The following is a 26278-nucleotide window of genomic DNA, read 5'->3' on the forward strand; positions in this document are numbered from 1 at the left end:
CCAAATCCCCCCCTACACCCTACCCCTCTGTTTGCGCGTTCGCGCCAAGCCCCCAGGAAGTGCGCCGGACTCTGATGAGAATATTCGTGGTGGCCAAACGGTGGTACTACACTTCCTTTAGGTTGCTGGGCCCGGAAACACTCTTTCCCGTTGACTTACATGGAGAAAGAGAGGTCTGGAAATCGTTGCATAATTTTTGTATATATATATATATATACATATATATATGTATGTATATATATATATATATATATATATATATATATACATACATATATATATATTTATATATATATATACTGTGTATATATATATATAAATATACTGTATATATACATATATAACAAACAAAAAAACACATACAAATATAAAAATGTAATGTTCAACTAGTATTACAATCCAGTGCAAAGAGGTGAGTTTTTAGCAGAGATTCAAAGAGCTCAATAGACTCAGCAGTCCGGATATATGCTAGGAGGCTGTCCCACAGTCTGGGAGGCGGTCCCACAGTCTGGGAGGCGGTCCCACAGTCTGGGAGGCTGTCCCACAGTCTGGGAGGCTGTCCCACAGTCTGGGAGGCTGTCCCACAGTCTGGGAGGCTGTAACACTGGAAGCCCGTCACCTCTGGTTTTTTTCCTGCACCGAGGAACCACCAACATATTCTGCTGAGCTGAGCGCAATGCTCTGGAGCATGGCGGTGCAACAACTCAGACAGGTAATGTGGTGCCAGTCCATGCAATGATTTAAAAACAACAAGTAAGTACTTGAACTGGATCCTGTAACTGACAGGAAGCCAATGAAGGTCTGCCCAAACGGGTGTGATGTGGTCATAACGTCTCTTCCCAGTAAGAAGGCGTGCGGCCGCATTTTGGACCAGCTGCAGGCGACGGATTGATCAGGCTTCAAAATACATACATTTTGATATATTACCAAGTGGTTTCATGAACACAGGTTTCCTGCTAAATGCAGCTCTGTTGCTTGGATATCACTAGATCCTGTTATCAGCGTGATATAAAACTACATAACGATCGATGTGTACATTAGCATTAATTACTAGCTAGCCGCTAGCTGCTAATTGCCGCGGCCGCCTCGTTAATATCAAAATCCATCATAACAAATCCAGTACCATGCTGTCATGAACGCGCGGTGCTGTTACGTGTACGCAAATTGACGTGCGTCAAATTCATTTCCGGGTCACTACCGGAGGACCGAGGAGTCGAGGAGTCGAGGAGGGGAAATTTGAGTATTGAAAAACCTCTCTTGTCTCAAGTCAGCACCGATGCAGACTCGGGCCCTTTCTCGTTTCATAAAATCCCCCTCCTCGACTCCTCGACTCCTCGACTCCTCGGTCCTCCGGTAGTGACCCGGAAAGGAATTTCAGCGCGCCATGTTGAAGGACATCTAATTTCTCTAAATGCACTTCGAGGACCGAGGATTGAGCATCGAGGAGGCTCTCTGGAGGAGCTCTAACCGAGGAGAGAGGAGAGAGGAGAGGAGAGAGGAGGCTCTCTGGAGGAGCTCTAACCGAGGAGAGAGGAGAGGAGAGAGGAGGCTCTCTGGAGGAGCTCTAACCGAGGAGAGAGGAGAGAGGAGAGGGCAGAGGGGAGAGGAGAGAGGAGAGAGGAGAGAGGAGGCTCTCTGGAGGAGCTATAACCGAGGATGCACTGATGGGTCTCCACGGCTCCTTCGTGGATGCATTTCCGGGAACAGAGATGTTTCAAAGAGTCGTGACGCACGGCCGGACTGATCTCAGCCAATCACAGCTCTGCATGCATCGTCTGGATATTATTTTATTAACTGCTCTCATCACGACGCCATGTTTCCAGAGAGAACAGCTGAGAGGTCCGTGCAGAAAGCAGAGCAGTGTGTGTGTGTGTGTGTGTGTGTGTGTGTGTGTGTGTGTGTGTGTGTGTGTGTGTGTGTGTGTGTGTGTGTGTGTGTGTGTGTGTGTGTGTGTGTGTGTGTGTGTGTGTGTGTGTGTGTGTGTGTGTGTGTGTGTGTGTGTGTGTGTGGTCATGAACTCATCTGTCCATCAGACAGAGGGCTGCTGTGCCTCCTGTCATCATTAACGGACGTCTCTTTAAAATGACCGCTCAGAGGAGAGGAGTTCTCATTTCTCTAACCGCCTGCTGCTTCCCCTCCTCTCTCCTCGGTTCCCCTCCTCTCTCCTCCCCTCCTCGGTTCCCCTCCTCTCTCCTCAGCTCCCCTCCTCTCTCCTCGGCTCCCCTCCTCTCTCCTCGGCTCCCCTCCTCTCTCCTCGGCTCCCCTCCTCTCTCCTCGGTTTCCCCTCCTCTCTCCTCGGCTCCCCTCCTCTCTCCTCGGTTTCCCCTCCTCTCTCCTCGGCTCCCCTCCTCTCTCCTCGGTTCCCCTCCTCTCTCCTCGGTTCCCCTCCTCTCTCCTCGGCTCCCCTCCTCTCTCCTCGGTTCCCCTCCTCAGTCATCCGCTCGCATCTCCTGTGGGCGGGACTAAGTCTCGAGGATAGGAGTCGAGGAGGGGAAATGTAAGAATTGAGAAGCCTCTATGGTCTCAACGCTGTGTGTGTCCGTCAGGAAACAAGCTGTGTACAAACAGTTCCAGCAAACATCCACTGATAAACTGCGATGTTAACGAGCTCATGATAACCTCATATGTTTTTAACTTAGGATCATTCCTGTGTTTAGTCTAGAAAAAGGTAAATGTGTGCATTCTATTATAAAGTTGTGTATATTTACAGACTGTTGCAAAAACTAAGAAGCTTATAAACATCAGGTTTAAAACTAAAAGAGCTTTACAAAAAAGTAACACAATGAAATATGTTTGGAGTTTTATTTTAGTTATTCATTTACATTTTTTGTCAAAGAGATGCTGATTTGAAACCGTTGTTACAGTTACGGCATTTCCTGTCTCTGCCGGAGAGAGGGGAGGCCGTCCCAAAGCTTGCCGCTGTATTTACTAACCCTTAATGGAGGGAACCTCGTTGAGCTGCGAGTGTGGACGGAGTTCACTCCGTCACGGAGGGTCGAGGGGGTGGTTTGGGATTGGGCCTCAGTCATCATCCAATCAGTTAACTCTTTTTAGGGTGCAGCTATATGTTTTATTTATTTCAAAGTGGGCCCATTTTTATTGTTCTTCAAATGTGCAGAGGACTCCCCGAGGGCTGTGATGTGTTTTAAAGTCGGCCTGTGTATTGTTTGGATTCTCCTTATAAGAGTTCGTTGTTTCTTGCTAGAGATTAACCGTTTTATAATGTCATAAATAATAAATGCAAACAAACGGTAGTTTTAGTCTGTGATGTAACCACAGGTATCAGGTGTGTGTTCGGCTCCAGACTAAACACATTGGTGGGGGCCAAATGGCTCTTTTGGTCCAAAAGGTTGCAGAGCCCTGAGTTAGGTAACCCGGGTAACTCACACTGATCAGGAGGCAAACAAATACACAAACACAAACAAACACACATTTACTGCATTATAATAAATAAATCAGACTTGAAGATTATTTATGAAACACAGGAGGATTCAGGAATACTGAAATGCTGCTTCTGTTTTCTCTCAATTTATTGTTTTCGATGCGTTCACTTTTTATTTAGAAAATCTACAGGAAGTGATTAAAGATAAAAAACCTTATTATTAATATCTAAGACACACACACACACACACACACACACACACACACACACACACACACACACACACACACACACACACACACACACACACACACACATACCTGTCTAATGACTTAAATATAGGCCTTTGACTTCTATTCAAATAAAACAAAATAAATCCTAAAATGAAACCGTTATTTCGTTTTGTATCATTCTGTGTTTCTTAAATCTCCTGTAATGAAGTCCTCATTAACCCTTCACCCCCCCCCCCATAGGAGCTGCATTACGTCATCTCTGCAGCACTTTATCTATTTACAATTAACAGAACAAACCATGAAGCCTCGCCCCCTTTAAACCATGAAGCCCCGCCCCTCTAAACCATGAAGCCCCGCCCCTCTAAACCATGAAGCCCCCCCTCTAAACCATGAAACCCTTTCTCGTTAATAAATCCTCCTTCTTTTAAATGATTCTATATTTAATAAAAATGAACTAAAGTTTGTGTTTTAAGCGTTTTTTGTTTTTTCCTTATTTTTTAAGCTTTAATGTGAAAAACAGATTTAATGTGAAATATTTATTGAAGATAAAATTATCAATTGTATGTTTTTAATACATTTTTTAAAATATTTGTCACAACCAGGCCGAACCAGGCCGCGCGCATTAATCGGGGACGCCTTTCAGCAGGCACGCTCGCACTCATCCACCCCACCTCCACGCACGCACACACACACACACACACACACACACACACACACACACACACACACACACACACACACACACACACACACACACACGCACAGGCACACGCACACGCACGCAGACAGTTAGCAGCGTGCAGACACACCCACTATTTTTCGCGCGTAAAACGGCTCCAAATTACCTCCAAAGTAAACTATGACCCTTCAGCTGATTTTGGATCTCTCTTAGCTTCATCTCAACATGTTCACTCAGTTTCATCATCTGCAGGTTTCAGATCCTTTTTCTGATCACACACACACACACACACACACACACACACACACACACACACACACACACACACACACACACACACACACACACACACACACACACACACACACACACACACACACACTGTATAATTACATTAACACACACACCGGATGTTGTAGGCTAATGATGAACTTCAGAGCACGAGCCTCTCAGGAAACATGAGAGGCTGATCGATCTGCTCCATAGCTCTGTCCTCTTTCTCTCTGATTTCACACGTGACCGAAAAACACAGAAAACGAGCCTCAAACACACATTTAATTTAATTTAATGTATCCTCTGATTATATTATCATCCTCTTCCTCTTCTTCAGTTTCAGCCTCTCCTCTCCCTCCTGAAGCTCCTCTCTCGAACAAAAGCACCGGGGAGGATTCTGCAGCCTGAATAATTCAGCATCTCTCTCTCTCTCACACACACACACACACACACACACACACACACACACACACACACACACACACACACACACACACACACACACACACACACACACACACACACACACACACACACACACACACACACACACACACACACACACACACACACACACACACACACACACACACACACACACACACACACCCTCCTCCACAGTTATGCAACAGCACATCATCTCTCTGTTGTTTCCCACAGTATGGTTCCTCTCCAGACATTAGACGGGTCCCACGGGTTTCCTCACGATGCAGTAAAATCATTTTCTCTCCTTTAAAAACCTACATTTCTCCTGATGTTTTGATGCAAAACCTAAAGAAATAATGCAGCTTTTATTATGTGTCGTGCACGAAGCGTGTGCACGGCTGCTTTCCCGTGCACACGCAGGAAACTAAAGCAGGAAACCGGGTTTTTTTTCCTAGCGTTTTTGTGTTTTTCGTTTCTTTTCGTTTCTAATTTAAAAATATCGGATATTAAAATATAATATTAATAAAGATATTTATTTAATAAAGCAGTGTGTCGGTGCTGCAGCTCCGCACACTGCGGCGGGAGAACCGACACACACACACACACACACACACACACACACACACACACACACACACACACACACACACACACACACACACACACACACACACACACCGGGACACACACCGGGACACACACCGGGACAAAGCTCCGGTTGCACATTAGTAGCGTTTAAAATAATCTTTAAATTAAATCGTGCTTCCATCGGTTAGTCTTCAGCAGTGATCTGAACCCGCCTCCTCTCCCTCTGCAGTCTGTCACGACAATAACAACACTTCTAATCTAACACAAATAAATACAACTATATTATTATTATTATTTATGTTAATACGAAAAAGAGATAACTAATTGTTTCTGAAATGTTTTAAACAAATCCAGTATGGGACAACCGAGGTGCAGAGAGGGGGGGGTTCCCCTTGTTACGCGCGCACACACACACACACACACACACACACACACACACACACACACACACACACACACACACACACACACACACACACACACACACACACACACACACACACACACACACACACACACACACACACACACACACACACACACTGAAGCCCCCGCTGCTTCACTACGAGCCAAATCGACAGGAAACATCTCAAACAAACCATAAAAAACATCAATAATAATCATTTGATGTCATTAGAAATCTAAATGTTCTTGTTTTTGCAGAAATTAAATGATTAGAATTTAAACTCTAATTTTGAAGAGACTGCGGGGATTTTCCTCCACCTTTTATTTCCTTTAAATTCTTAAAGTTCGTTAATTTCGCCTCAATTTCTTCCTGTTTTTGCACAAATAAGAAAATTAACATGAAAACTCGCGACTGAAAGGACTTCTTTAAGTGATTATTATAAATACACCTGTCTTCAAAAATGTTCATTTTAACGGCAGAAAACCCCGTTTTTCAGCCTGAAAGCCTCCTAAATAACGGGTTTCTCTGCAGCTCTTCTCTGGTGTTAGCCGTCCGGACTCACCTATGTGCAGCGCGAGGCAGAGCGCGAGGCACCTGGAGGACCAGGACTCTCCCATCCTCTGTCCTCTGTCCTCCTCACATCCACTCACTGACAGGAGGAACCGATCATTACACGCAGGAAACACGCAGGAAACACGCAGGAAAAGCGCGACTAAATCCACCTCTTGTTCTTCTTGTTCTTCTTCTGTGGTGTCTCTGCTCTGCCTGCTTTACGGGTCTGAAGAGGAAGAGGAAGAAGAGGAAAGAGGAGAGAGAGAGAGACCCTCCCCCTTCCTCTCTCTCTCATTATTATTTCATGTTTTTTTAATTCATGTTATTTATTTGTATTTCCTCCATCACTGATACAAAGTCTAATTTATTAATATGTGTTTTCATTTATTATAACTCGTATTATTATAATTAAACATTACAAATAATTCTTATAGTTTTTAATAATAATGTAATTCAATCAAAGATATAACATTTAATTCAACACATTTTAAAAACATGTTATAATCTGATCAAAATGTGTTCATTAGCTGTTAGATTGATTCCACATATAAAATACACATTATTTATAGTGACATCACTATGGAACGCTCTCCTATTGGCCAGCGCTCCAACACATCTTCCTGATTGGCCAGCGCTCCAACACATCGTCCTGATTGGCCAGCGCTCCAACACATCGTCCTGATTGGCTGAGGGACCTCTAGTTTGATATCAGGGTTCTATTTTCTGTTTTATCTGAATGTAGGTTCCTGTTAACACCAAGTGTCAATAACCTGATTCTGATCACCACAGCTGACCAATCAGAGCAGAGCAGCTGACCAATCAGAGCAGAGGGCTCTGGTTTCAAACAGAGGGTGAGTGTGTGATAATATACTTATAATCACCTGAAAAACCTTTCAAATCAAAGCAGATTCTTTACTTTATTGTTGGTTGCTCTCTCTCTCTCTGTGTGTGTGTGTGTGTGTGTGTGTTTGTGTGTGTGTGTGTGTGTGTGTGTGTGTGTGTGTGTGTGTGTGTGTGTGTGTGTGTGGGGGGGGGGGGATCTCCTCCCCTCCTGCTGATCTCAGCTCTTTCTGTCTCTCCTGCATATTAACACAGAGGCAGTGCTGCTGCTGCTCTCTCTCACACACACACACACACACACACACACACACACACACACACACACACACACACACACACACACACACACACACACACACACACACACACACACACACACACACACACACACACACACACACACACACACACACACACACACACACACACACACACACACACACACACACACACACACACACACACACACACACACACATCCAGCTGTGTGTGTGTGTGACTTTGAGTTTGACCTTCATTTAGGGTTTCTTTAAAGTGTCTGGAGTCCTCGCTGCCCCCTGCTGGTGTACAGGAGAACTGCATGTATTAAAACCACAGGGTGGAAAAACTCTAAAGTACTCATATAATGTATTTACAGATAATAACTTATATTAATTATATTTATTACATATTATAGTTATTGTTATTATTGGTGGAGCTCCTTTTAATTATATTATATTAATAGTGCATTCAATTTAATTGAAGTGCTTTTCAAAATATACCAAGCACGTTTTATATTATATATTAAGTTAATGTTTTGTATTTATTTAAATAACCTTAAAGTACTAAAAGTGAAAGTAGAGACTCTGCAGAAGCTTATAGAAATATATATAATCATATTTTACCAACATTAATTTATTGTATAATAATATATCACCTCACACACCTGAGCTGTCAATCACCTGCTCTTCTGCTTTAATTCAGACTCAGTTAAGGGTTTTCTTAAGGGTTTTCTTAAGGGTTTTCTTAAGGGGTTTCACTCTGGTTCAGGTGATCTGGCAGAATAAAGACAGAGCATTACATTTAGCTCAGAAAGAGAGGTGACGTCAGAGCAGCAAATTCTTCAATTGAGTCCTCGTCAAATTCTTCCATTGTGTGTGTGTGTGTGTGTGTGTGTGTGTGTGTGTGTGTGTGTGTGTGTGTGTGTGTGTGTGTGTGTGTTTTGTGTATGCTGCAGCATCATCCATCATCAGAGTGCCCCTCTGGCTCCACCTGGTGGCGGAATCCTGAAGCTGCAGCTTTCAGACAAACACTTCAATAATAAATATATAAAAATATACATATACAAATAAATACTTAAATAAATTAATATATTTAACTATAAATAAATAATATATGTGGAAAATAGGTATAGAAAAATAAAATCTGTTGATAACAAATAATATCCTAATAATAATAACCAAATAAATAACACAATATTAAATAAATACAATAAGATAATACATGCAGGTACAATATATATATATATATATATATATATATATATATATATATATATATATATATATACATAAATACAAAACACACAATGAGCGGGGATGATGTGCAGCGAGGCGGTCACTCTGCAGAGCACCCTTCATGCAGAGCACCCTGATCTGCATGAAGGGTGCTCTGCAGACTGCAGAGTGACCGCCTCGCTGGCTGCACATCATCCCGCTCATCACACGGCCACATTCTCAACTAAGTCACAACATGACTCCCAATATTAATTGAAATGATTTTATAGATTTAAAAAATATTAGGCTATTATTGATTTAAAAGGACGTGCATCCGCTAAGAGAAATAGTCCGTTGTTACTGTTTGAACTACGCAACGGCAGGAACTGCTTCCTTAGCGTTTTTGAGGAGCTTTTTGATTACAGATTTGAAAACATCGCTGCTTGCTTTAAAAGTTGCACACTTCATGATGTCAGACCTTGGAAAGTATCTAGGTATCCCTGCCCTAAAGCCAAAGGAACTGCACACTGAATATGTGTCGCCGTTTTATCTCTATGTCTGGACCGCTGCGTAAAAAGGAGGGCTTCGGCCCGTTACTTCTCCGCTGCTTTCTTGGCCCTCACTGAAAGAGAAGGCTGTTGGATCCACATGTCTTTAATATGTACATCGGTTGCACATATTAAAAACATGTGAACTTAAAACTATTCCCTTATGTGAAAGACACACAAGTACGTTAAGTCAAAGAAACATTAAATTGTTGTTAATGTGAATATTTCCTTTAATATTAGGGATATTCATTTACCCTGTTTAACCAGCATGACTTGTTATGTTCATTGTAGGCTTTTAATATACTCAGTGTGTGTGACCTGTTAAAGCCTCTTTGATGGGCTGTTCAAACTTCATGCTGTAGTTCTCTGTCTACCTCGTGCTCAAGGGGTACATCCGATTATTGATTTCATGTGGATAGAGGGACTTCATTCTTCTGCAGGATCCATCCTAATCTCTTATTTAGCATTTATCAGAACATTTGAAAACAAATAGTCAATAAAGACAACATTCATGGATTTTCCTCAAAAATAAAACAATATTAAAAACCACCACACATCCAGAGAGCTTTTGGTTCCTCCCTCGTGCAGCGCGAGGAGAATGAACAAATACATAGAAAATAAAGAAATACAAAATGTTTGTGATGCATGTATATATACGTTATTGTGTTCGAACACAGCTTAAAGGAAACTATTCTCCAGACAAAGAGAAAGGCTCATTTTTGAAACTCATTAGTAAAAAATTAACAGAAAATGTCAAAGACGAAAAAAGGAAATGTTCCAAAAATCCATGATTTAAAGAATCAGTATGTAGTGTCTCTACTTTAAAGAGTCCTCTCCTGCTGATGTTCAGGTGTATATCAGTATGTAGTGTCTCTACTTTAAAGAGTCCTCTCCTGCTGATGTTCAGGTATATCAGTATGTAGTGTCTCTACTTTAAAGAGTCCTCTCCTGTTGATGTTCAGGTGTATATCAGTATGTAGTGTCTCTACTTTAAAGAGTCCTCTCCTGCTGATGTTCAGGTGTATATCAGTATGTAGTGTCTCTACTTTAAAGAGTCCTCTCCTGCTGATGTTCAGGTGTATATCAGTATGTAGTGTCTCTACTTTAAAGAGTCCTCTCCTGCTGATGTTCAGGTGTATATCAGTATGTAGTGTCTCTACTTTAAAGAGTCCTCTCCTGCTGATGTTCAGGTGTATATCAGTATGTAGTGTCTCTACTTTAAAGAGTTCTCTCCTGCTGATGTTCAGGTGTATATCAGTATGTAGTGTCTCTACTTTAAAGAGTCCTCTCCTGCTGATGTTCAGGTGTATATCAGTATGTAGTGTCTCTACTTTAAAGAGTCCTCTCCTGCTGATGTTCAGGTGTATATCAGTATGTAGTGTCTCTACTTTAAAGAGTTCTCTCCTGCTGATGTTCAGGTGTATATCAGTATGTAGTGTCTCTACTTTAAAGAGTCCTCTCCTGCTGATGTTCAGGTGTATATCAGTATGTAGTGTCTCTACTTTAAAGAGTCCTCTCCTGCTGATGTTCAGGTGTATATCAGTATGTAGTGTCTCTACTTTAAAGAGTCCTCTCCTGCTGATGTTCAGGTGTATATCAGTATGTAGTGTCTCTACTTTAAAGAGTCCTCTCCTGCTGATGTTCAGGTGTATATCAGTATGTAGTGTCTCTACTTTAAAGAGTCCTCTCCTGCTGATGTTCAGGTGTATATCAGTATGTAGTGTCTCTACTTTAAAGAGTCCTTTCCTGCTGATGTTCAGGTGTATATCAGTATGTAGTGTCTCTACTTTAAAGAGTCCTCTCCTGCTGATGTTCAGGTGTATATCAGTATGTAGTGTCTCTACTTTAAAGAGTCCTCTCCTGCTGATGTTCAGGTGTATATCAGTATGTAGTGTCTCTACTTTAAAGAGTCCTCTCCTGCTGATGTTCAGGTGTATATCAGTATATAGTGTCTCTACTTTAAAGAGTCCTCTCCTGCTGATGTTCAGGTGTATATCAGTATGTAGTGTCTCTACTTTAAAGAGTCCTCTCCTGCTGATGTTCAGGTGTATATCAGTATGTAGTGTCTCTACTTTAAAGAGTCCTCTCCTGCTGATGTTCAGGTGTATATCAGTATGTAGTGTCTCTACTTTAAAGAGTCCTCTCCTGCTGATGTTCAGGTGTATATCAGTATGTAGTGTCTCTACTTTAAAGAGTCCTTTCCTGCTGATGTTCAGGTGTATATCAGTATGTAGTGTCTCTACTTTAAAGAGTCCTCTCCTGCTGATGTTTAGGTGTATATCAGTATGTAGTGTCTCTACTTTAAAGAGTCCCCTCCTGCTGATGTTCAGGTGTATATCATTATGTAGTGTCTCTACTTTAAAGAGTCCCCTCCTGCTGATGTTCAGGTGTATATCAGTATGTAGTGTCTCTACTTTAAAGAGTCCTCTCCTGCTGATGTTCAGGTGTATATCAGTATGTAGTGTCTCTACTTTAAAGAGTCCTCTCCTGCTGATGTTCAGGTGTATATCAGTATGTAGTGTCTCTACTTTAAAGAGTTCTCTCCTGCTGATGTTCAGGTGTATATCAGTATGTAGTGTCTCTACTTTAAAGAGTCCTCTCCTGCTGATGTTCAGGTGTATATCAGTATGTAGTGTCTCTACTTTAAAGAGTCCTCTCCTGCTGATGTTCAGGTGTATATCAGTATGTAGTGTCTCTACTTTAAAGAGTCCTCTCCTGCTGATGTTCAGGTGTATATCAGTATGTAGTGTCTCTACTTTAAAGAGTCCTTTCCTGCTGATGTTCAGGTGTATATCAGTATGTAGTGTCTCTACTTTAAAGAGTCCTCTCCTGCTGATGTTCAGGTGTATATCAGTATGTAGTGTCTCTACTTTAAAGAGTCCTCTCCTGCTGATGTTCAGGTGTATATCAGTATGTAGTGTCTCTACTTTAAAGAGTCCTCTCCTGCTGATGTTCAGGTGTATATCAGTATGTAGTGTCTCTACTTTAAAGAGTCCTCTCCTGCTGATGTTCAGGTGTATATCAGTATGTAGTGTCTCTACTTTAAAGAGTCCTCTCCTGCTGATGTTCAGGTGTATATCAGTATGTAGTGTCTCTACTTTAAAGAGTCCTCTCCTGCTGATGTTCAGGTGTATATCAGTATGTAGTGTCTCTACATTTAAGAGTCCTCTCCTGCTGATGTTCAGGTGTATATCAGTATGTAGTGTCTCTACTTTAAAGAGTCCCCTCCTGCTGATGTTCAGGTGTATATCATTATGTAGTGTCTCTACTTTAAAGAGTCCTCTCCTGCTGATGTTCAGGTGTATATCAGTATGTAGTATCTCTACTTTAAAGAGTCCTCTCCTGCTGATGTTCAGGTGTATATCAGTATGTAGTGTCTCTACTTTAAAGAGTCCTCTCCTGCTGATGTTCAGGTGTATATCAGTATGTAGTGTCTCTACTTTAAAGAGTTCTCTCCTGCTGATGTTCAGGTGTATATCAGTATGTAGTGTCTCTACTTTAAAGAGTCCTCTCCTGCTGATGTTCAGGTGTATATCAGTATGTAGTGTCTCTACTTTAAAGAGTCCTGTCCTGCTGATGTTCAGGTGTATATCAGTATGTAGTGTCTCTACTTTAAAGAGTCCTCTCCTGCTGATGTTCAGGTGTATATCAGTATGTAGTGTCTCTACTTTAAAGAGTCCTCTCCTGCTGATGTTCAGGTGTATATCAGTATGTAGTGTCTCTACTTTAAAGAGTCCTTTCCTGCTGATGTTCAGGTGTATATCAGTATGTAGTGTCTCTACTTTAAAGAGTCCTCTCCTGCTGATGTTCAGGTGTATATCAGTATGTAGTGTCTCTACTTTAAAGAGTCCTCTCCTGCTGATGTTCAGGTGTATATCAGTATGTAGTGTCTCTACTTTAAAGAGTCCTCTCCTGCTGATGTTCAGGTGTATATCAGTATGTAGTGTCTCTACTTTAAAGAGTCCTCTCCTGCTGATGTTCAGGTGTATATCAGTATGTAGTGTCTCTACTTTAAAGAGTCCTCTCCTGCTGATGTTCAGGTGTATATCAGTATGTAGTGTCTCTACTTTAAAGAGTCCTCTCCTGCTGATGTTCAGGTGTATATCAGTATGTAGTGTCTCTACTTTAAAGAGTCCTCTCCTGCTGATGTTCAGGTGTATATCATTATGTAGTGTCTCTACTTTAAAGAGTCCTCTCCTGCTGATGTTCAGGTGTATATCAGTATGTAGTGTCTCTACTTTAAAGAGTCCTCTCCTGCTGATGTTCAGGTGTATATCCGTATGTAGTGTCTCTACTTTAAAGAGTCCTCTCCTGCTGATGTTCTGGTGTATATCAGTATGTAGTGTCTCTACTTTAAAGAGTCCCCTCCTGCTGATGTTCAGGTGTATATCATTATGTAGTGTCTCTACTTTAAAGAGTCCCCTCCTGCTGATGTTCAGGTGTATATCAGTATGTAGTGTCTCTACTTTAAAGAGTCCTTTCCTGCTGATGTTCAGGTGTATATCAGTATGTAGTGTCTCTACTTTAAAGAGTCATCTCCTGCTGATGTTCAGGTGTATATCAGTATGTAGTGTCTCTACTTTAAAGAGTCCTTTCCTGCTGATGTTCAGGTGTATATCAGTATGTAGTGTCTCTACTTTAAAGAGTCATCTCCTGCTGATGTTCAGGTGTATATCAGTATGTAGTGTCTCTACTTTAAAGAGTCCTTTCCTGCTGATGTTCAGGTGTATATCAGTATGTAGTGTCTCTACTTTAAAGAGTCCTCTCCTGCTGATGTTCAGGTGTATATCAGTATGTAGTGTCTCTACTTTAAAGAGTCCTCTCCTGCTGATGTTCAGGTGTATATCAGTATGTAGTGTCTCTACTTTAAAGAGTCCTCTCCTGCTGATGTTCAGGTGTATATCAGTATGTAGTGTCTCTACTTTAAAGAGTCCTCTCCTGCTGATGTTCAGGTGTATATCAGTATGTAGTGTCTCTACTTTAAAGAGTCCTCTCCTGCTGATGTTCAGGTGTATATCAGTATGTAGTGTCTCTACTTTAAAGAGTCCTCTCCTGCTGATGTTCAGGTGTATATCAGTATGTAGTGTCTCTACTTTAAAGAGTCCCCTCCTGCTGATGTTCAGGTGTATATCATTATGTAGTGTCTCTACTTTAAAGAGTCCTCTCCTGCTGATGTTCAGGTGTATATCAGTATGTAGTGTCTCTACTTTAAAGAGTCCTCTCCTGCTGATGTTCAGGTGTATATCAGTATGTAGTGTCTCTACTTTAAAGAGTCCTCTCCTGCTGATGTTCAGGTGTATATCAGTATGTAGTGTCTCTACTTTAAAGAGTCCTCTCCTGCTGATGTTCAGGTGTATATCAGTATGTAGTGTCTCTACTTTAAAGAGTCCTTTCCTGCTGATGTTCAGGTGTATATCAGTATGTAGTGTCTCTACTTTAAAGAGTCATCTCCTGCTGATGTTCAGGTGTATATCAGTATGTAGTGTCTCTACTTTAAAGAGTCCTCTCCTGCTGATGTTCAGGTGTATATCAGTATGTAGTGTCTCTACTTTAAAGAGTCCTCTCCTGCTGATGTTCAGGTGTATATCAGTATGTAGTGTCTCTACTTTAAAGAGTCCTCTCCTGCTGATGTTCAGGTGTATATCAGTATGTAGTGTCTCTACTTTAAAGAGTCCTCTCCTGCTGATGTTCAGGTGTATATCAGTATGTAGTGTCTCTACTTTAAAGAGTCCTCTCCTGCTGATGTTCAGGTGTATATCAGTATGTAGTGTCTCTACTTTAAAGAGTCCTCTCCTGCTGATGTTCAGGTGTATATCAGTATGTAGTGTCTCTACTTTAAAGAGTCCTCTCCTTCTGATGTTCAGGTGTATATCAGTATGTAGTGTCTCTACTTTAAAAAGTTCTCTCCTGCTGATGTTCAGGTGTATATCAGTATGTAGTGTCTCTACTTTAAAGAGTCCTCTCCAGCTTATGTTCAGGTGTATATCAGTATGTAGTGTCTCTACTTTAAAGAGTCATCTCCTGCTGATGTTCAGGTGTATATCAGTATGTAGTGTCTCTACTTTAAAGAGTCCTCTCCTGCTGATGTTCAGGTGTATATCAGTATGTAGTGTCTCTACTTTAAAGAGTCCTCTCCTGCTGATGTTCAGGTGTATATCAGTATGTAGTGTCTCTACTTTAAAGAGTCCTCTCCTGCTGATGTTCAGGTGTATATCAGTATGTAGTGTCTCTACTTTAAAGAGTCCTCTCCTGCTGATGTTCAGGTGTATATCAGTATGTAGTGTCTCTACTTTAAAGAGTCCTCTCCCGCTGATGTTCAGGTGTATATCAGTATGTAGTGTCTCTACTTTAAAGAGTCCTCTCCTGCTGATGTTCAGGTGTATATCATTATGTAGTGTCTCTACTTTAAAGAGTCCTCTCCTGCTGATGTTCAGGTGTATATCAGTATGTAGTGTCTCTACATTTAAGAGTCCTCTCCTGCTGATGTTCAGGTGTATATCAGTATGTAGTGTCTCTACTTTAAAGAGTCCCCTCCTGCTGATGTTCAGGTGTATATCATTATGTAGTGTCTCTACTTTAAAGAGTCCTCTCCTGCTGATGTTCAGGTGTATATCAGTATGTAGTGTCTCTACTTTAAAGAGTCCTCTCCTGCTGATGTTCAGGTGTATATCAGTATGTAGTGTCTCTACTTTAAAGAGTCCTCTCCTGCTGATGTTCAGGTGTATATCAGTATGTAGTGTCTCTACTTTAAAGAGTCCTCTCCTGCTGATGTTCAGGTGTATATCAGTATGTAGTGTCTCTACTTTAAAGAGTCCTTTCCTGCTGATGTTCAGGTGTATATCAGTATGTAGTGTCTCTACTTTAAAGAGTCATCTCCTGCTGATGTTCAGGTGTATATCAGTATGTAGTGTCTCTACTTTAAAGAGTCCTTTCCTGCTGATGTTCAGGTGTATATCAGTATGTAGTGTCTCTACTTTAAAGAGTCATCTCCTGCTGATGTTCAGGTGTATATCAGTATGTAGTGTCTCTACTTTAAAGAGTCCTCTCCTGCTGATGTTCAGGTGTATATCAGTATGTAGTGTCTCTACTTTAAAGAGTCCTCTCCTGCTGATGTTCAGGTGTATATCAGTATGTAGTGTCTCTACTTTAAAGAGTCCTCTCCTGCTGATGTTCAGGTGTATATCAGTATGTAGTGTCTCTACTTTAAAGAGTCCTCTCCTGCTGATGTTCAGGTGTATATCAGTATGTAGTGTCTCTACTTTAAAGAGTCCTCTCCTGCTGATGTTCAGGTGTATATCAGTATGTAGTGTCTCTACTTTAAAGAGTCCTCTCCTGCTGATGTTCAGGTGTATATCAGTATGTAGTGTCTCTACTTTAAAGAGTCCCCTCCTGCTGATGTTCAGGTGTATATCATTATGTAGTGTCTCTACTTTAAAGAGTCCTCTCCTGCTGATGTTCAGGTGTATATCAGTATGTAGTGTCTCTACTTTAAAGAGTCCTCTCCTGCTGATGTTCAGGTGTATATCAGTATGTAGTGTCTCTACTTTAAAGAGTCCTCTCCTGCTGATGTTCAGGTGTATATCAGTATGTAGTGTCTCTACTTTAAAGAGTCCTCTCCTTCTGATGTTCAGGTGTATATCAGTATGTAGTGTCTCTACTGTAAAAAGTTCTCTCCTGCTGATGTTCAGGTGTATATCAGTATGTAGTGTCTCTACTTTAAAGAGTCCTCTCCAGCTTATGTTCAGGTGTATATCAGTATGTAGTGTCTCTACTTTAAAGAGTCATCTCCTGCTGATGTTCAGGTGTATATCAGTATGTAGTGTCTCTACTTTAAAGAGTCCTCTCCTGCTGATGTTCAGGTGTATATCAGTATGTAGTGTCTCTACTTTAAAGAGTCCTCTCCTGCTGATGTTCAGGTGTATATCAGTATGTAGTGTCTCTACTTTAAAGAGTCCTCTCCTGCTGATGTTCAGGTGTATATCAGTATGTAGTGTCTCTACTTTAAAGAGTCCTCTCCTGCTGATGTTCAGGTGTATATCAGTATGTAGTGTCTCTACTTTAAAGAGTCCTCTCCTGCTGATGTTCAGGTGTATATCAGTATGTAGTGTCTCTACTTTAAAGAGTCCTCTCCTGCTGATGTTCAGGTGTATATCAGTATGTAGTGTCTCTACTTTAAAGAGTCCTCTCCTTCTGATGTTCAGGTGTATATCAGTATGTAGTGTCTCTACTTTAAAAAGTTCTCTCCTGCTGATGTTCAGGTGTATATCAGTATGTAGTGTCTCTACTTTAAAGAGTCCTCTCTTGCTGATGTTCAGGTGTATATCAGTATGTAGTGTCTCTACTTTAAAGAGTCCTCTCCTGCTGATGTTCAGGTGTATATCAGTATGTAGTGTCTCTACTTTAAAGAGTCCTCTCCTGCTGATGTTCAGGTGTATATCAGTATGTAGTGTCTCTATTTTAAAGAGTCCTCTCCTGCTGATGTTCAGGTGTATATCAGTATGTAGTGTCTCTATTTTAAAGAGTCCTCTCCTGCTGATGTTCAGGTGTATATCAGTATGTAGTGTCTCTACTTTAAAGAGTCCTCTCCTGCTGATGTTCAGGTGTATATCAGTATGAAGTGTCTCTATTTTAAAGAGTCCTCTCCTGCTGATGTTCAGGTGTATATCAGTATGTAGTGTCTCTACTTTAAAGAGTCCTCTCCTGCTGATGTTCAGGTGTATATCAGTATGTAGTGTCTCTATTTTAAAGAGTCCTCTCCTGCTGATGTTCAGGTGTATATCAGTATGTAGTGTCTCTATTTTAAAGAGTCCTCTCCTGCTGATGTTCAGGTGTATATCAGTATGAAGTGTCTCTATTTTAAAGAGTCCTCTCCTGCTGATGTTCAGGTGTATATCAGTATGTAGTGTCTCTACTTTAAAGAGTCCTCTCCTGCTGATGTTCAGGTGTATATCAGTATGTAGTGTCTCTACTTTAAAGAGTCCTCTCCTGCTGATGTTCAGGTGTATATCAGTATCTAGTGTCTCTACTTTAAAGAGTCCTCTCCTGCTGATGTTCAGGTGTATATCAGTATGTAGTGTCTCTACTTTAAAGAGTCCTCTCCTGCTGATGTTCAGGTGTATATCAGTATATAGTGTCTCTACTTTAAAGAGTCCTCTCCTGCTGATGTTCAGGTGTATATCAGTATGTAGTGTCTCTACTTTAAAGAGTCCTCTCCTGCTGATGTTCAGGTGTATATCAGTATGTAGTGTCTCTACTTTAAAGAGTCCTCTCCTGCTGATATTCAGGTGTATATCAGTATGTAGTGTCTCTACTTTAAAGAGTCCTCTCCTGCTGATGTTCAGGTGTATATCAGTATGTAGTGTCTCTATTTTAAAGAGTCCTCTCCTGCTGATGTTCAGGTGTATATCAGTATGTAGTGTCTCTATTTTAAAGAGTCCTCTCCTGCTGATGTTCAGGTGTATATCAGTATGTAGTGTCTCTACTTTAAAGAGTCCTCTCCTGCTGATGTTCAGGTGTATATCAGTATGTAGTGTCTCTATTTTAAAGAGTCCTCTCCTGCTGATGTTCAGGTGTATATCAGTATGTAGTGTCTCTATTTTAAAGAGTCCTCTCCTGCTGATGTTCAGGTGTATATCAGTATGTAGTGTCTCTACTTTAAAGAGTCCTCTCCTGCTGATGTTCAGGTGTATATCAGTATGTAGTGTCTCTACTTTAAAGAGTCCTCTCCTGCTGATGTTCAGGTGTATATCAGTATGTAGTGTCTCTACTTTAAAGAGTCCTCTCCTGCTGATGTTCAGGTGTATATCAGTATGTAGTGTCTCTACTTTAAAGAGTCCTCTCCTGCTGATGTTCAGGTGTATATCAGTATGTAGTGTCTCTATTTTAAAGAGTCCTCTCCTGCTGATGTTCAGGTGTATATCAGTATGTAGTGTCTCTATTTTAAAGAGTCCTCTCCTGCTGATGTTCAGGTGTATATCAGTATGTAGTGTCTCTACTTTAAAGAGTACTCTCCTGCTGATGTTCAGGTGTATATCAGTATGTAGTGTCTCTACTTTAAAGAGTCCTCTCCTGCTGATGTTCAGGTGTATATCAGTATGTAGTGTCTCTATTTTAAAGAGTCCTCTCCTGCTGATGTTCAGGTGTATATCAGTATGTAGTGTCTCTATTTTAAAGAGTCCTCTCCTGCTGATGTTCAGGTGTATATCAGTATGTAGTGTCTCTACTTTAAAGAGTCCTCTCCTGCTGATGTTCAGGTGTATATCAGTATGAAGTGTCTCTATTTTAAAGAGTCCTCTCCTGCTGATGTTCAGGTGTATATCAGTATGTAGTGTCTCTACTTTAAAGAGTACTCTCCTGCTGATGTTCAGGTGTATATCAGTATGTAGTGTCTCTACTTTAAAGAGTCCTCTCCTGCTGATGTTCAGGTGTATATCAGTATATAGTGTCTTTACTTTAAAGAGTCCTCTCCTGCTGATGTTCAGGTGTATACCAGTATGTAGTGTCTCCACTTTAAAGAGTCCTCTCCTGCTGATGTTCAGGTGTATATCAGTATGTAGTGTCTCTACTTTAAAGAGTCCTCTCCTGCTGATGTTGAGGTGTATATCAGTATGTAGTGTCTCTCCTTTAAAGAGTCCTCTCCTGCTGATGTTCAGGTGTATATCAGTATGTAGTGTCTCTACTTTAAAGAGTCCTCTCCTGCTGATGTTCAGGTGTATATCAGTATGTAGTGTCTCTATTTTAAAGAGTCCTCTCATCGAGTTAGAAAAGTGACTTATTTTTTAAAAAGCTTTCAAACTCTTATTTCTGACGAGTTCTTTTTTTTTAAATCATACATTTAGAGAAAGATAAATGTATTTAGCAAAACAGGAAGTGGAAGCAGATTGAGCTGACCAATCAGAAGCAGCGTGTCACAATGACCTCACAAGAAGTGGAAGCAGATTGAGCTGACCAATCAGAAGCAGCGTGTCACAATGACCTCACAAGAAGTGGAAGCAGATTGAGCTGACCAATCAGAAGCAGCGTGTCACGATGACCTCACAGCTGAGGGCGAGGTCACAGATTTCTGATGACTTCACTTTTTAATAATTCTAATATTAAATAAGTAAATAAATCAGAAGACATGGAAATACTGCTTTCAAATATGAGGGTTCTTTAAATGTAAAGAGTAATAAGTATTTAGATCCTTTGGTTCTTTAAACTTAGTACATCTGAAATGTATACGTTAGTAAAAGTACACACAAGGACCCGATAATGGGTTCACATGTATATATTAAAACATGGCATCAGTCAGTCAAGTGTTCTAGGGAAGAAACTATTTCATTGATTGTATCTCTTTGGTTCTCCGGTTCTCTCTCTTACCTCATTCACACCAACAAAACTCTGGTTCCAGCTCCGTGCTAGAGCTTCTCTGGTTCAGAACCGGTTCTTCGGTTTAGCTCCAGCTCTTTTCACACCGCCCAGAGTCCGACTGATGCTGCGTCATTGCGTCATCATTTGCGTCATGACGTAACCGTTTGCGTGCCTGCTTCATAAAGCCAAACCGCGCGGAAACCCCTCACAGCTGACACCGACAACAACAACAATGGCCGATTGTGTTGAAGCGCTACTCGTTTTGGTTTTGATCCGTCGAAACGAAATGGAAGAAATGGGGCGACTTTACTACCAACTTTACTGCCCGTCCCCCGTCCCCCGTCCCCCCGTCAACGCGTTTTCAGGGAACCCGGTTCGATTCCAGCTCCAAAAAATTGTCGGTCTAGAAGCAAGATTCAGGAGCTATGTGTCTGAGTACATGCCTGAGTACATATCTGAGTATATATCTGAGTATATATCTGAGTACATGTCTGAGTACATGCCTGAGTACATATCTGAGTATATATCTGAGTATATATCTGAGTACATGTCTGAGTATATATCTGAGTACATATCTGAGTACATATCTGAGTATATATCTGAGTATATATCTGAGTACATGTCTGAGTATATATCTGAGTACATGTCTGAGTATATATCTGAGTACATGTCTGAGTACATGTCTGAGTACATATCTGAGTACATATCTGAGTATATATCTGAGTACATGTCTGAGTACATATCTGAGTACATGTCTGAGTATATATCTGAGTACATGTCTGAGTATATATCTGAGTACATGTCTGAGTACATATCTGAGTATATATCTGAGTACATGTCTGAGTATATATCTGAGTACATGTCTGAGTATATATCTGAGTATATATCTGAGTACATGTCTGAGTACATATCTGAGTATATATCTGAGTACATATCTGAGTATATATCTGAGTACATGTCTGAGTATATATCTGAGTATATATCTGAGTACATGTCTGAGTACATGTCTGAGTACACGTCTGAGTATATATCTGAGTACATGTCTGAGTACATGTCTGAGTACACGTCTGAGTATATATCTGAGTACATGTCTGAGTATATATCTGAGTACATATCTGAGTATATATCTGAGTACATGTCTGAGTACATGTCTGAGTACATGTCTGAGTATATATCTGAGTACATGTCTGAGTATATACCTGAGTACATGTCTGAGTATATATCTGAGTACATGTCTGAGTATATACCTGAGTACATGTCTGAGTATATATCTGAGTACATGTCTGAGTATATATCTGAGTACATATCTGAGTATATATCTGAGTACATGTCTGAGTACATGTCTGAGTACATGTCTGAGTATATATCTGAGTACATGTCTGAGTATATACCTGAGTACATGTCTGAGTATATATCTGAGTACATGTCTGAGTACATGTCTGAGTACATGTCTGAGTATATATCTGAGTATATATCTGAGTACATGTCTGAGTACATGTCTGAGTACATGTCTGAGTATATATCTGAGTATATATCTGAGTACATGTCTGAGTACATGTCTGAGTACATGTCTGAGTATATATCTGAGTACATGTCTGAGTATATATCTGAGTACATGTCTGAGTACATGTCTGAGTATATATCTGAGTATATATCTGAGTATATATCTGAGTACATGTCTGAGTACATGTCTGAGTACATGTCTGAGTATATATCTGAGTACATGTCTGAGTATATACCTGAGTACATGTCTGAGTACATGTCTGAGTATATATCTGAGTACATGTCTGAGTATATATCTGAGTATATATCTGAGTACATGTCTGAGTACATGTCTGAGTACATGTCTGAGTATATATCTGAGTACATGTCTGAGTATATATCTGAGTACATGTCTGAGTACATGTCTGAGTATATATCTGAGTATATATCTGAGTATATATCTGAGTACATGTCTGAGTATATATCTGAGTACATGTCTGAGTACATGTCTGAGTATATATCTGAGTATATATCTGAGTATATATCTGAGTACAGGTCTGAGTATATATCTGAGTACATGTCTGAGTATATATCTGATTACATGTCTGAGTACATGTCTGAGTATATATCTGAGTATATGTCTGAGTACATGTCTGAGTATATATCTGAGTATATATCTGAGTATATATCTGAGTACATGTCTGAGTATATATCTGAGTACATGTCTGAGTATATATCTGATTACATGTCTGAGTATATATCTGAGTATATATCTGAGTACATGTCTGAGTATATATCTGAGTACATGTCTGAGTATATATCTGATTACATGTCTGAGTATATATCTGAGTACATGTCTGAGTATATATCTGAGTACATGTCTGAGTACATGTCTGAGTATATATCTGAGTACATGTCTGAGTATATATCTGAGTACATGTCTGAGTACATGTCTGAGTACATGTCTGAGTATATATCTGAGTACATGTCTGAGTACATGTCTGAGTATATATCTGAGTATATATCTGAGTACATGTCTGAGTATATATCTGAGTACATGTCTGAGTATATATCTGAGTACATATCTGAGTATATGTCTGAGTATATATCTGAGTACATGTCTGAGTATATATCTGAGTACATGTCTGAGTACATGTCTGAGTACATGTCTGAGTACATGTCTGAGTATATATCTGAGTATATATCTGAGTACAGGTCTGAGTATATATCTGAGTATATATCTGAGTACATGTCTGAGTACATGTCTGAGTACATATCTGAGTACATGTCTGAGTACATGTCTGAGTATATATCTGAGTATATATCTGAGTACAGGTCTGAGTATATATCTGAGTATATATCTGAGTATATATCTGAGTATATATCTGAGTATATATCTGAGTATATATCTGAGTATATATCTGAGTATATATCTGAGTACAGGTCTGGGTATATATCTGAGTATATATCTGAGTATATATCTGAGTATATATCTGAGTATATATCTGAGTACATGTCTGAGTACATGTCTGAGTACATGTCTGAGTACATGTCTGAGTACATGTCTGAGTATATATCTGAGTATATATCTGAGTACAGGTCTGAGTATATATCTGAGTATATATCTGAGTACATGTCTGAGTACATGTCTGAGTACATATCTGAGTATATGTCTGAGTACATGTCTGAGTACATGTCTGAGTATATGTCTGAGTACATGTCTGAGTATATATCTGAGTACATGTCTGAGTATATATCTGAGTACATATCTGAGTACATGTCTGAGTACATGTCTGAGTACATATCTGAGTACATGTCTGAGTACATGTCTGAGTACATATCTGAGTATATATCTGAATATATATCTGAGTACATGTCTGAGTACATGTCTGAGTACATGTCTGAGTACATGTCTGAGTATATGTCTGGGTACATGTCTGAGTATATATCTGAGTACATGTCTGAGTATATATCTGAGTACATGTCTGAGTATATATCTGAGTACATGTCTGAGTATATGTCTGGGTACATGTCTGAGTATATGTCTGAGTACATGTCTGAGTATATATCTGAGTACATGTCTGAGTATATATCTGAGTACATGTCTGAGTATATGTCTGGGTACATGTCTGAGTATATGTCTGAGTACATGTCTGAGTATATATCTGAGTACATGTCTGAGTATATATCTGAGTACATGTCTGAGTATATATCTGAGTACATATCTGAGTACATGTCTGAGTACATGTCTGAGTATATATCTGAATACATGTCTGAGTACATGTCTGAATACATGTCTGAGTACATGTCTGAGTACATGTCTGAGTACATGTCTGAGTACATGTCTGAGTACATGTCTGAGTATATATCTGAGTACATGTCTGAGTACATGTCTGAATACATGTCTGAGTACATGTCTGAGTACATGTCTGAGTACATGTCTGAATACATGTCTGAGTACATGTCTGAGTACATGTCTGAGTACATGTCTGAGTACATGTCTGAGTACATGTCTGAGTACATGTCTGAGTACATGTCTGAGTATATGTCTGAGTACATGTCTGAGTACATGTCTGAGTATATATCTGAGTACATGTCTGAGTATATGTCTGAGTACATGTCTGAGTACATATCTGAGTACATGTCTGAGTATATATCTGAATACATGTCTGAGTACATGTCTGAGTACATGTCTGAGTACATGTCTGAGTACATGTCTAAGCCTTCCATTGTGTTCTATTGTCATGTCGTATCTTCACGGACTGCTCGACGCTTTTTTAAATTCTAGAATTGTTTATTTCTACTCTTTAATCTCTATTTATGAGCAAAGCCTCGTTTTGTTGTTGTTGTTGTTTATGCTGCTGCAACACAAACATTTCCCAACATGGGATCAATAAAGAGCGTCTGATCGTATCTCGATAATATCTTTATGGATCATCTTTAAAAACTGAAATATTAGCAATATTAAAATCTCACATTAAAATAAATGCATCATTTTGACTGAAGCTTCCAGAACAGGTCACAATGTCAAGGTCACACACACACACACACACACACACACACACTACTTCCTGTTTCTCTCTCACACACACACGTGTGTGTGTGTGTGTGTGTGTGTGTGTGTGTGTGTGTGTGTCTGTGAGAGAGAGAGAAACAGGAAGTAGTGTGTGTGTGTGTGTGTGTGTGTGTGTGTGTGTGAGAGAGAGAGAAACAGGAAGTAGTGTGTGTGTGTGTGTGTGTGTGTGTGTGTGTGTGTGTGTGTGTGTGTGTGTGTGTGTGTGTGTGTGTGTGTGTGTGTGTGTGTGTGTGTGTGAGAGAGAAACAGGAAGTAGTGTGTGTATATAAGGTGTTGTTGCAGAGTTTCTGATCATCTTCTGATCTGACCGTCAGACTCCTCAGAAACTCTTCATCTCAGCGGTGAGACTCTTTCTAATCAATACTTTCTTTTGTTTTCTTTATTATTCTTAATTTCATATTTTTTATATTATTTTGATTTTACATTGTTTTTATTATTTGTATTTACTATTTCATTTATATTTTGCATAATTTCCTTATATTTCCTCCAGTGTTTTGATAATGAGTATTTATGATGAGTATTTATGATGAGTATTTATGATGAGTATTTATAATAATGAGTATTTATAATAATGAGTATTTATAATGAGTATTTATGATGAGTATTTATAATAATGAGTATTTATAATGAGTATTTATGATGAGTATTCATAATGAGTATTTATGATGAGTATTTATAATAATGAGTATTTATAATGAGTATTTATGATGAGTATTTATAATGAGTATTTGTGATGAGTATTTATAATGAGTATTTATGATGAGTATTTATAATAATGAGTATTTATAATAATGAGTATTTATAATAATGAGTATTTATGATGAGTATTTATGATGAGTATTTATGATGTGTGTTTATAATAATGAGTATTTATAATGAGTATTTATGATGAGTATTTATAATGAGTATTTATGATGAGTATTTATAATAATGAGTATTTATAATAATGAGTATTTATAATAATGAGTA

At 39.7% G+C, this 26278-nt stretch overlaps 2 protein-coding genes across 2 annotated transcripts in view; one reads left to right on the plus strand and one right to left on the minus strand.

Annotated features, from left to right (window-relative positions):
- The window catches only part of nrn1a (neuritin 1a), a 25100-nt gene extending 18311 nt beyond the window's left edge, over positions 1-6789 (minus strand). Inside the window, exon 1 of the mRNA XM_079662126.1 lies at positions 6550-6789. Coding sequence (XP_079518252.1) covers positions 6550-6604 — 55 coding nt within the window. The 5' untranslated portion in view covers positions 6605-6789. The remainder of the gene's footprint in view (positions 1-6549) is intronic.
- Positions 290-26278, plus strand: part of LOC307026472 (coagulation factor XIII A chain-like) — a 51797-nt gene continuing 25808 nt past the window's right edge. The window contains exons 1-3 of the mRNA XM_079661861.1: positions 290-712; positions 7282-7390; positions 25624-25650. The gene's annotated coding sequence lies outside the window, so the exon portion shown is untranslated. The remainder of the gene's footprint in view (positions 713-7281; positions 7391-25623; positions 25651-26278) is intronic.

This window comes from Notothenia rossii (genome assembly GCF_949606895.1).
Source record: "Notothenia rossii genome assembly, chromosome: 12".
In the NCBI taxonomy this organism is placed as follows: domain Eukaryota; kingdom Metazoa; phylum Chordata; class Actinopteri; order Perciformes; family Nototheniidae; genus Notothenia; species Notothenia rossii.